The sequence below is a fragment of the Schistocerca serialis genome, chromosome 9, assembly GCF_023864345.2.
Source record: "Schistocerca serialis cubense isolate TAMUIC-IGC-003099 chromosome 9, iqSchSeri2.2, whole genome shotgun sequence".
Lineage (NCBI taxonomy): Eukaryota > Metazoa > Arthropoda > Insecta > Orthoptera > Acrididae > Schistocerca > Schistocerca serialis.
In genome coordinates, this window is record NC_064646.1 from 473,425,541 (window position 1) to 473,437,837 (window position 12,297).

Here is a 12,297-nt window from a genome sequence, read left to right on the forward strand (position 1 = left end):
TGTACAGCTGTTTGTTAAGTTAGTCTTTACTTTTGTACTGCAGTTTGATCTCTGTCTTAATTCGCATGACTTCACATTTTGCTGTAACTATTTTAGTGGTGCCGTAACCAACTTTAATATTAACTTTTATATAGTTTGGAGTTACATGGGCTGATAGGCATTGCTTATCAGAATCGATGTTGAGATTAGTGTTTGTTAGGTTTCTTTCGCTCCTTTTAAAAACGTGAACATTCATCAGTACCTGGTGAGGTATTCTTAATGCTATTTTGTTGAAAATGACCTTAATGAACAGTTAGTCGATGCAGTCTTTCTACAAAATTTCATTCATTTAATTCTCAATTTGAAACATAAATGAACAAACACTGCTCCCTTTGACAACAACAACATGAAACACTACACTAAAATATAACAGCCTACTCTGTCACACATTAATAAAATAATTTACTTTACTTACTTTCAACTAGTCATCATATGTTAATATAAAATCCACTGTCTTAATGTCTGTTTGATTATATACACTTATCTCTCGCAATTTATATTCTTCCCTGTGTACACCACAAAATTTACAAAATAATAATATTTACGTAGCATTTTCTAACAAACTGGTTTCTACATTTGTTTACTTTATTTGTAATTAGTGCTCACTGAACGCAAATTGCTCGTAAAGACATGTTATACTTTGTAAATTTTCTACTGACATATCAAAGTTCATACTCACAGAAATTCTTCGGCACTGACATATTTGTGATATCACCGTCTTTGTATACATTTTCTCACGTGACAAAAACTTTCCAGTGTGTACGTGCACAGGTCTAATACTTTACACTAGGTGAATATATATACATCAAATAAAGTGCTTCATATACTCTTCAGCATTTCATTAACACGAGCAAACAACAACGCGACGGAAAAACATGGGATTTTTGACGTAAGTGAACTAACTCCAACCACTCAACCTTGAAGATTTGTTTACATTGTGTTCAATTGTTGTTTGGGATACTTACATTTAAAATGGTCTTTTCTAGCTATAGGGCACCACTGGCCCACGGAGCTTTCATCACAAGAACCAAGAAAATAATGTAAACGTAAGCAAATGTGTGTACTCAAACCTCAATACATCGAAGACCTGCCTATATCAAATTTTTTCTTCATTTCCTTCCCTTGGAAGCCCAAAACCTTGACATTTCGAAGAAAACCCATTATATTGAAGTTTTTCGAAGGCTCAAGAGTGCAGATTTTTACCTCTATCTATCGAGGTTCAGTGGACAAAAACATTCTATATCAAAGTCACCTCTGTAAGACAAAGTCTTTTGTATGGTACCTCACATATCAAAGTGCATGCAAATAGGGGAATCCCATTTCCTCGTCTCCCTACATCAATGCGTCAGTGAGATCTGTGTCGAGTTGCAGTTCCCATGCTTTCCATGCAGGTGCAATCTGAGACAGTGTTTGTTTTGATCAGATGTGAGCCGCACATCTCACCTATTGTCTCTACGTGGAAATGTCTGATAATCGCTGAAAAGCAAAAGTTAAATGACGAAGTGAAAGCAGTAGTGAAGAAAACGAAAGTGTTCGGAATTTTGGCAAACACACTGTTGACAACAATCAAGAATGAAGACCGCGTGATTACCACAGATGAAGGTACACGTCAGAAATGACAACAAAATACTGATTTCCAAGATGTAGGGAGAGTGTTTAGAGCAATGGTTCCGACAACAGAGGAACAATAATGTGAACAATGGGGGACTTGTTTGGAAAGAAAAGGCAGATTATTTTGCAACAGTATTGGGATACAATACATTTCATGTGAGTAACAGGTGTTTAGAAAATTTTTAGGAAAAGATACAGTATTGTTTTCCGAAAAGTGAGGAAAGTGCCAGTGTGGATAGCAAAATCTGTGATGAGAAGTTAGAATTGCAGAGGATCCTTTAAAATTACAAATCGGATCAGGTTTCAAACACAAACGAACTTTGACTTTTTTATAAATGTCTGACTTTCTGACGAGAAAAATGTCACAGCAGCAAGCTAAGCAAATATTGTGCTACCGTTCTGTTAGCAGCAAATATGACCGACACAGAAAAATTTAAGCCACTTATGATTGGAACACCAAAGAAACCACAATGTTTTTCCAGGTGTAAGTCGTTTCCTGTGGAGTACACAGCAAGCAAGAAAGCATGGATGACTTGAGAAGAGTTCTCCAACTGTTAAAGTACTTTGATAGCAAACTGACTGATGAAAATCGAAAAGTGGTGGTGTTTGTGGACAAGGGCAGTGCGCGCAATGCTATCCCTCCATTAAAATCTGTGACAGTACCATTTTTTCTCAGCTAACACCGCGAAGAAATTGCAGCTCTTAGATCAAAGAATACTGAAGAACACTACAGAAAAGTACAGGTATGAAGTGGTCCAAATGCCAGTCCACAACACTGAAGATGACAACACAACGAATATCGAACTCACAAGTTTCAGTTCTATCCAAAGGCGTCACCTTTAACACCTTTAGCTCTCCATCATGATGAACAGCCACTGCCAAACTGTGGCCAAGAACAAAGTAGATCACCCTGTGGACCACATGCAGTTGAACGTAACATGCTTGTCATCGATGGCTGCTTCACTACCCGAGCCATCTGGATCCTCTTCTCTAGCAGCAGCGCTTCTGAACTGCACAGATGTGAGTTAACCGTAAAAAATATTCTCCACTCCCATAATTATACCAGCCTCAACCTACGGTAACATACTGCCTCCACCAAACAGTTTCCAACCCCTCTGTCCTATCACTTACTCCCCATAATTCTCGTCTCCCACCCTTTGCCAACGCACCATCCACCTTTCCCCCTCCTCTCCTTTTTCACTCTGTTTTCAACATCTCCCTGTCCCAAAACAACCTGATACTGCACCTGTTAGCATTCTAGTTCCTGCACACACTGCCAGACCACGCTCCTCCCTTCCCCCATCCATACACTGCTATCCCCTCCCCTTCCCCAACCCCTCTGGACTGCTGCTTAATCCCAATGATGGCTGGATTCTAGCCCAAGCTGCCAAAGTTGGTAGTCGTGTGTGTGGGGTGTGCTTGCTTGTGTGAATGAATAGTGTGTGTATCTCTCTTTTTATTCAATGTGTCTTAATTGTGTGTGTCTGCACCTTAGCGAGTCATCTCTACAGTAAGTAGGAATTTATCTTTTCCTACATAGTTGATATTCCTACCTAGAGTTTCCATTGTTTCACTTCTTTTTTATATTCCCGAAACTAAACATAGGCCTACCTAACACAAAAAAATCACAGTGCAGTAATAAAAAAATTGTGGGTTGTAGACTATATTCCTTTCCCCGGAAAGCTCGACATATCAAATGAATTTTGTCTCCTCTAGAGATTCGGTATATCGAGGTTTGGCTGTATCCGCTGTCTGAAGATGAATGTGCCTGTTTAAAACCAGCAACGATACTATTTGCATAAATAAACAACATTATCAACAGTGGCTAGTGGTTTTTTTATTCTTTTCTACACTCAACCTGTACAATGTTGGTTTATTGTAAAAGGAGGCTTGTGGCACTTACAGTTCTCAGGTTTAGAAACTCTGTCAAACCAAAATCTGGCAATAGCTGACTACATTTCTCGATGACTAAATTTTCGGACGTCGCTATTTCGCATCAATCAATATGCCGAGAATGGGATCCACATGTCGATTAGAAATGCTACAAATGCTGAGAGCATTACGCTGCTCTTTTGGGCCTTTGGCACTTGCTCCACACACCCTAAACCTTCGGAATTATTCCATATAAACAGTTTATAAAAATCCATATCAAGATCCTTGGAATGTTGCCATAGATAATCAATACAATAGTGACCTAACATTCCGCCAAACTAAAAACTGACTGCAAGCAGTATTGTCAGCAAAAGGAATTATGCATGTAGTAATGGAGTAGCCACTGAATATTTGCTAGGTGAGACCATGAAATCAGAATTAAAAATAAAGGTTAATGACCCTGTGACTGTCATTGTTGCCTTATAATAAATAAAAATTTAATATTTTAGCCACTGATTACCTTTGAACTGTGTATCAGGAGGGTGAGCTAAGAAGTCATTCTACTTTTAACATAATTTCAGCACAGTCACAGTAGAAAATACTGTTGTTAATTTCCCATATTGTTTGCTCTCTTTCAAAATCATTAATTTATTATTTAATTTAAATATTAGTTTCATAACAAGAGACATGTTACAAATCACCTGCATAATTTCTGAACTGAAGAGTATGTAATGAACTTGCACAATAAATGAATGCTGCAAACAAAATCGTCATAATTCAAAAGATTATGCTTCAAATTGCTGACTTAGTCCAGACGAGTCCAAACATGAATAGAAAAGCTGAAAGGAAGTAATGTGAACATTACTATCAGAATATAATTTACAATAACATGATAACGCTACTGCTTTCTTAATTATATCCCACCTAATATTATAATATTCTCAACTGATGAAACTCAGACAAGAGAACATAGGAAAAGAGACAAGCCATGTTCACAGACTATTAGCAACAATGATTGCTAGCCTGAGAACATTACCTGACTCCATGAGAACAAAACGTGACTACAGAAAATAAGAAAGAAACACACTACTTATAATTATTTTTATTGTCATATATACAGTAAAAGGTGCAATTCACATCAACAAACAATTTACAGCTTCAAGCATACTGATGGGTCCTTCTCTGGTTATGCTGAGGAGACATCCATTTTTTCTTCTTCTGTAACAAAAAAAAAGTTACATAACTACTTGTATGAGAAAAAAGCACTATAGATAATATACATGTTTAGCAAAGACCAAAATGACTTACACCAGGTGCCAGTCACAGAGTTATTCATCAACAGTGTATATGAGATTGTTATAAGAGGAACGCTTACTTTTACAATAATGTATGGAGAAGTTATAATTTAAACTCCTGGATATACATGAAGACACCTCTCTGCAATAGCACATTGTACAAGAAATTCAACATGTGAATTTCACACGAAACTCTAAAAAACAGTGATTACCACATGGAAAAAAACTATGCCTAAAAGACCATAGTTGCTGTATAGGCTGCCACCCGGTTGGCCGTACTTTAAAACACACGTGCCGGCAGTCATGCTGCCATGTTTCCTAAAGGCACCACCTCAGCACAAGTGTGCTACCACGAACACTTACGTCGCTGCCAGTGATATGCAAGCATGCCCTCTCCACAGCTCCAGCGGCAGATCTACTTTAGTTCAAACATTCAATCATTGATAAAATTATTTAACTGGATACATAAAAAACCTATTCACCAAGCAGTGGCAGAACACACACATAAACGACTGTTGTGATTTACAAGCATTCGGAGCCAGTGGCTCCTCCTTTTCAAGCAGAAGGATTGAAAGGGAAGAAAGAAGGGTGAAGGAAAAGGACTGGAGAGATCTAGGAAAAGGGGTAGATTTCGGGAAGATCACCACGAACCACGGGTCATGGGAGACTTTCCATACCGGATGAGAGAGATTCCTTCTCATCCCTAGCGCTAAGTCTCCTCTGACCTGCAGTTCTGGGTGACTTACCCAAAACCTACCCCTTTTCCTAGACCTCTCCAAGTCCTTTTCCTTCAGCCTTCTGCCTGAAGAAGGAGCCACTGGATCTGAAAACTTGCCAGTCACATAAGTCTTTTACGTGTGTGTTCTAGCGCCATTTGGTGAGTAGATTCTTTATCTATCCAATTAAATAATTAGTTCAAACATTGATGCAGGGAGCCCCATTTTCTGTGTATGCTATTTCATAACATTTACAGACTTTGACAATACCAGGGGAGGAAAGTTGCTACTCACCATATAGCAGAGATGCTGAGTCATGATAGGTACAACAAAAAGATTCACACAATTATAGCTTTTGGCCATTAAGGCCTTTGTCAGTGTGGTTTCAGTTCTCCAAGACTGCAGACATGTGTGCAAGTTACGTTTGCGTTTGCGTTTGCGAGTGCGAGTGCGAGTGCGAGTGCGAGTGCGAGTGCGAGTGCGAGTGCGAGTGCGAGTGCGAGTGCGAGTGCGCGCGGGCGTGTGTGTGTGTGTGTGTGTGTGTGTGTGTGTGTGTGTGTGTGTGTGTGTGTGTGTGCGCGCGCGCGCTGCTGACAAAAGCCTTAATGGCCAAAAGCTGTAATTGTGTGCCTATCGCAACTCACCATCTCCGCTATTTGGAGAATAGCAACTTCCCTTCTCTGGTATTGTTACATTCCATTCTTGGATTTTCCATTGTTTGATTCACTTACAGACTTTCGTAGCTGCCAGGGCTCGTTATCTATGGAATAGTCATCACACTGAAGACTGACTTAATTCTACACCTTTGCACCTGTATGCATTTCAACATTCAAATCTACTGTTAGCAATTGACGCTGCAACTATAGAAAACAAAGTTATGTATTACTTTTACTATTTGATATCAGACGTAGAATAATTAAATGTCTTATTATATATTAATTACAATAATTAAATATCTGAATTCTCTGTCCATGAACCACATCTGTTCCTCGCTCCAGTATACACTAAAAAACCAAAAAGTGTGCAAGGGAAGTTACAAGAATAGTAAGAAACGATCAGAAGAACACAAATAATTTCTTCTAACATTTGGAGTCACAGTGATTTGAAATCTGCAATGATGGAACAGTGCCACTAGCAGCACCTTAGGGGTGAAATGACACTGTCGACGCGATTTTACTTTCATAAGATGTCAGTCGAGACTGCTGTGCCCTCAACAAACATGAAACAAAAATTGCCTCACAGCAGTTTAGCAAAGTCTGGGCACAGACAGCTGAGCCACATGTAACAAGCCAATATTCCTTAGCATTATCAATCATAGCTTTACATGCCCACATTCGTGTCAGATTTTAGGTAGTTTCTCGAGGTAAAAAAACTAGGCTGTACTTTTGGAGCAGAGGGCTGTGGAATGGTAACAGGGAAGGACGATGACTGGTAACAGGGAAGGACGATGACTAAGATTGAGGCCAGGAGGGTTACGGGAACGTAGGATATATTGCAGGGAGGGTTCCCACCTGTGCAATTCAGAAAAGCTCATGTTAGTAGGAAGGATCCAGATGGCACAGGCTGTGAAGCACTCATTAAAATGAAGAATGTTATGCTGGGCAGGATGATATGTTGCTGGTAATAGACTGAAGGTGCTGGTCTACTAGAGCAGAGATTCTCTAAGTGGAAGCGTAGTAACTGGTCATAACGGCATGTCCTGGATGGTTTGGTTTACGGACTTGAGGAGGTGTGTAGGAGGTAGGAGTGCAAAGAAAGAAGGGTTCTGGGATGGGCCTAAACCATTTGAGGAGAGACTGGGGATTCTGCTAGATTTCTGGAATAGGGCCACTGTAGCAAGGTTTGTAGTTGGACGAATCTGACAGCTGGTGGACTCCTCCTGCCACACTTTGTGCAGTTCAAAACAGTGGTTGACCCTTTGTCAGCAGGTAGGCTGATGATGTCGGGATTAGATTTTAGGTGGTGGACTGCGGTTCTTTCCGCATATGTAAGGTTAATTTGCATGCTCCTGGATCTGGGGAATGTTAATTAAGCAAGGTTTGAAGTTACAAATTCTGGAAAGTCAACTGGGGATGATTTGGGTGTGGATAATAGGTGGAAGGAGTGAACTGAATCCAGCCAGATTCAATGTTGGTCTCAGATTGACTAAGGTGGAGTGGCAAAAAAGTGTTTCCACTGTAGGGACCTGGCAAGAGAGAGAGTGTGTTTAACAAGTCCAGTATGGACTAATTTGGGAGTTGGGCAAAAGATAAGACCTTTGGAGAGGACTGATACTTCTGTGGGGCTAAGACTTTTGAAGCAAAGGTCCATGATCATGTTTCAGGTCTGTTTAGGCTCTGGATTCTGTGTGGGAGTGCGAGGAAGTTTTTGAGGGTGCAGTAAATGTAGTAAATCCACAAGGAAGGGTTTGTCAGCTATGAAGAGGTGTGGGGGATGTTTGGAGGCTGTTGCAGAGGTGGTGGATAGTGGTAGTCCAAGACGAGAGCAGGATGTGAACAGGTTGTGGAAAGCTTTTTGAGGTGATGTTGTGCATGCTGCTCTAGTTACTAGAGGGCATGAGTTTCTGTGTGAGATGGGATTCAGGAATTGCAGATGGCGCAGCAAGCAAATTTTAAAGATGGAGAGCAGGTACTGCAAGGTGGTTTTGGCCAGATACACATGGTTTTGTTGGATTATGTTGATGAGGGTGAAGGACTGGTGGAATCTCGTGGTTTTGCTGGATTACGTTTATGACGGTTAAGGAATGGTGGAATTTTAACAGGTGGAGGTCATTGTAGGAGGGCTGAAGCCGGAGATGGATAATTTGATGGTAAGGTCATTTGTACTGAGTACAGTAGTGTTAGAAAATAATAACAAAGGAAAACAGCACTGGGTTACACAGTGGAAGGAAAGCTGTCAGGCAAAATCAAACAATGGAAAATTCAGAATGGAATACTAACAATGTAATGGAAAGGATAGATTGCAACTCAGCATATAACAGAGATGTTGAGTCACAGACAGACACAACAGAAAGACTACTACACATGTAAGCTTTCAGCAAGAAGACTACCTTCTGCAATAGACAAAATACCCACACGCGCACACACACAGATCTCCTACACCACCACTGTCTCTGTCTGCTGACACCAGATTGTAATCAACTGTGCATGATGGGAGAAGCAATATGGGTGGTGGGTCAAAGAGAAGGCTGGGATAGGGAGGGAGAGAAAGAGCAGGGTACCTGTGGGGGATAGTAAAGTGCTGTTTGTGGAAGTGTACAAAATGAGCTGGAGAGAGGGTAGGGCAGCTAGCTGCAGTTGGGAAGTTAGACGGAGGGAGTGGGGTGAGGAATTGGAGGGGGCAGGAGCAGAAAAGGAGAAAAGTAAACAGACTGTGGGTTGCACTTGTGGAATAGAAGGCTGTGGAGTGGGAACAGGGAACGGGATAGGTGAGTGAAGAATGACAAACGAAGGTTGAGGCTAAGAGGGTTATGGGAACGTAGTGTACAAAGCAGAGAGAGTTCCCACCTGCACAATTCCAAAAAGCTGGTGTTGTTAGAAATGATCCAGATGGCACAGGCTGTGAAGCAGTCACTGAAATGGAGCAACTGAGTGGTCCTACTGTTTCTTGGCCACGTTTCGTCAGTGGCCATTCATGTGGACAGACAGTTTGCTGGTATTCACGTTCACGTAGAACAAAGCACGGTGGTTGCTGCTTAGCTTTTAGATCACATGACTGATTTTGTAGGTAGCCCTGCCTTTGATAGGACAGGTCATGCTTGTGACTGGAGTGGATTATGTAATCATGGGATGATGTATGGGGCAAGTCTTGCAATGTCTATTAAAGGGATATGAGCCATGAGGCAAGAGACTGGGAGCAGGAATTGTGTAGGGATGGATGAGGATACTGTGTAAATTCGGTGGGTGGTAGAATACCACTATGGGAGGATGTGGAGGATAGTGGGTAGGACATTCCTCATTTCAGTTACGACGAGAGGTAATCTAAACACTGGCAGAGAATGCAAGTCAGCTGCTCCAGTCCCCAGTGGTACTGAGTCATGAGGGGAATGCTCCTCTGTGGACAGACAGTGGGATTGTGGGAGGTTGACAGTGACGGGGGAGGTAAGGAGTGGGAGATTGTTTCTGTACAATGTTGGGAAAGTAATTACGGTCTGTGAAGGCCTCGGTCTGTGAGACCCATAATATATCTCAAAAAGGACTGCTTGTCACTACAGATGTGATGGTCATGGGTGGCTAAGCTGTACAGAAAGGACTTCTTGATATGGAATGGGTGGCTGCTGTCTTAGTTGGGATACTGGTGGCGGTCATTAGGTTTCGTATGGATGGAGGTACTGTTATAGCCATCTCTGAGGTGGAGGTCAAATTTGAGGAAAGTGGCTTGTTGGATAGAGGAGCACCAGGTAAAGCAAATGGAGGAGAAGATGTTGAGGCTCTGGAGGAATGTGGGTAGGGTATCCTCACCCTAAATCCAAATCACGAAGATGTCATCAATGAATCTGAACCAATTGAGAGCTTTCAGATCCTGGGTAGTTGGCAAGAATTCCTCTAGATGACCCATGAATGGGATGGCAAAGGATGGTGCCATGCCCACTGTCATACCCCGTATTTGTTTGTAGGTGATGCCTTCAAAGGAGAAGTAATTGTGGGTGATGAAGTAGTTGGTCCGGGTGGCCAGGAACGAGGTTGTAGGTTTGGAACTTGTTGGGCGTTGGGAAAGGTAGTGTTCAATAGCAGCTAGGCCATGGGCATTAGAGATGTTAATGTAAAGGGAGGTGGCGTCAATAGTGACAAGCAGGGCAGCACGTGGTAAAGGAACAGGAACCATGGATAATTGGTGAAAGGAATGGGTTGGTATCTTTGGTACAGGAGGAGAGATTGTAGGTAATAGACGAAAGGTGTTGGTCCCATGTCAGCAGAGATTCTCTCAGTGCGGGCACAGTAACTGGTTACAATGGGACGTCCCGGATGGTTTGGTTTATGGACTTCAGGAAGCATGATGAAGTTAAGAGTTCAAGGAGTGAAAGAGGTGAGGAGAGAAATGTACTCTGGGGAAAGTTCTGGGATGGGCCTAAGGATTTGAGAAGAGGCTGGAGATCCTGCTGGAATGGAATCATTGTGGCATGATTTTTAGGGGGACGAATCTGACAGATTCGTGAGTGCTTCTGCAAGGTAATCCTTGCAACAACAGAGGTGGAGCCTTTGTCAGCAGATAGGACGGTAACGGCAGGATGTTAAAAATCTTCTATCAGTAGCACCAGGTAGCATCCTGTAAAACCACCTTTTGCCCAGTGTAATACAGCAGCTAGACATGGCATGGGCTTAACAAGTAGTTGGAAGACCTCTGCAGAAATACAGAGCCATCATTCTTCTATAGCTGTCCATAATTGTGAAAGTGTTGTCGGTGCACAATTTTGTGCACTAACTGACCTCTCAATTATGTACCATAAATGTTCAATTTGATTCATGTTGGGCTATCTGGATAGCCAAATTATTTGCCTGAATGTCCAGAATGTTCTGCAAGCCAATTGTGAACAATTGTGGTTCAGTGACATTGCGCACTGTCATTTATAAAAATTAAATCCACATTTGTATGGGAACATTAAGTCCACGAATGGCTGCAAATATCTTCAAGTACCTGAGCATAACCATTTTCCATCAACGACTGATTCAGTTGGACCAGAAGACCCAGTCCATTTCATGTAAACAGAGCCTACACCATTATGTAGCCACCACTAGCTTGCACAGTCCTTTGTTGACAACTTGGGTCTGTAACTCTGTGGTGTCTGCGCCACACTCGAACCCATCTGCCCTTACCAATTGAAATCAGGACTTGTCTGACCAGGCCACAGTTTTCCAATCGTCTAGGGTCCAACTGATATAGTCACGAGCCTACGAGTGGCACAGCAGCCGATGATTTGCTATTAGCAAATGCATTCACGTCAGTCATCTGCTGCCATAGCCCATTAATGCCAAATTTTGCCACACTGTTGTAACCGATCATCCATTGTATGTCCCACATTGATTTCTGCGGTTATCTCATGCATTATTGCTTATCTGTCAGTGGCCACTGCGTTGTTTATGGTGAGGGGAAATGTCTGAAATATGATATTCTCTGTACACTCTTGACACTGTGGCTCTCTGAATACTGAATTCCCTTACAATTTCCGAAATTGAATGTCCATTGCATCTAGCTCCATCTACCATTCAACAACCTTGATACATTAGTGAAGGTGTGCTTGTCCATACACTAATTCAACCACAGTTGCATTAAGGTCTTCTCTGAAAGTTGTATGAAGGTCTAGTAGGACAACAGGTAGGCTACTAGTGGATAGTCGAGACGCCGAAGAATAGACAGCCGAGCAGAGGAGGAAACTATGCTTCCACAGTCCAATTTCGAGCGCACTAAGGCGCGATAGAGGCGGAGAAGGACCACTTGGTCCGCTCCCCAGGAGGTACCATTCAGAACATGGAGGATGTTGAGGGATCGCAGACAGCGAGCCGAAAGATAGGAAATGTGGGAGGACCAGCACAGTTTTCTGTCAAACATAAGACCCAAGAATTTAGCGACGTCCAAAAACGGAAGGTTGACAGGTCCTAGATGTAAGGAAGGTGGAAGAAACTCCGTACGATGCCAAAAATTAACACAAACGGTCTTACTGGGAGAAAAACTAAGCCTGTTTCGATGCTCCAAGAGTGGAGGCAATCGAGACAGCCTTGGAGATGTCGTTCAAGAAGGCTGGTTTGTTGAGAGCTGTAGTAGATCGC

General features: G+C 42.1%; 1 protein-coding gene across 2 annotated transcripts in view; it reads right to left on the bottom strand.

Annotated features, from left to right (window-relative positions):
* Positions 1–4,609: 4,609 nt before the first annotated feature.
* The window catches only part of LOC126419222 (ruvB-like 2), a 115,911-nt gene continuing 108,223 nt past the window's right edge, over positions 4,610–12,297 (bottom strand). For both annotated transcript variants that reach the window (XM_050086359.1, XM_050086358.1), the window contains exon 11: positions 4,610–4,740. In XM_050086359.1, coding sequence (XP_049942316.1) covers positions 4,709–4,740 — 32 coding nt within the window. In that variant the 3' untranslated portion in view covers positions 4,610–4,708. The remainder of the gene's footprint in view (positions 4,741–12,297) is intronic.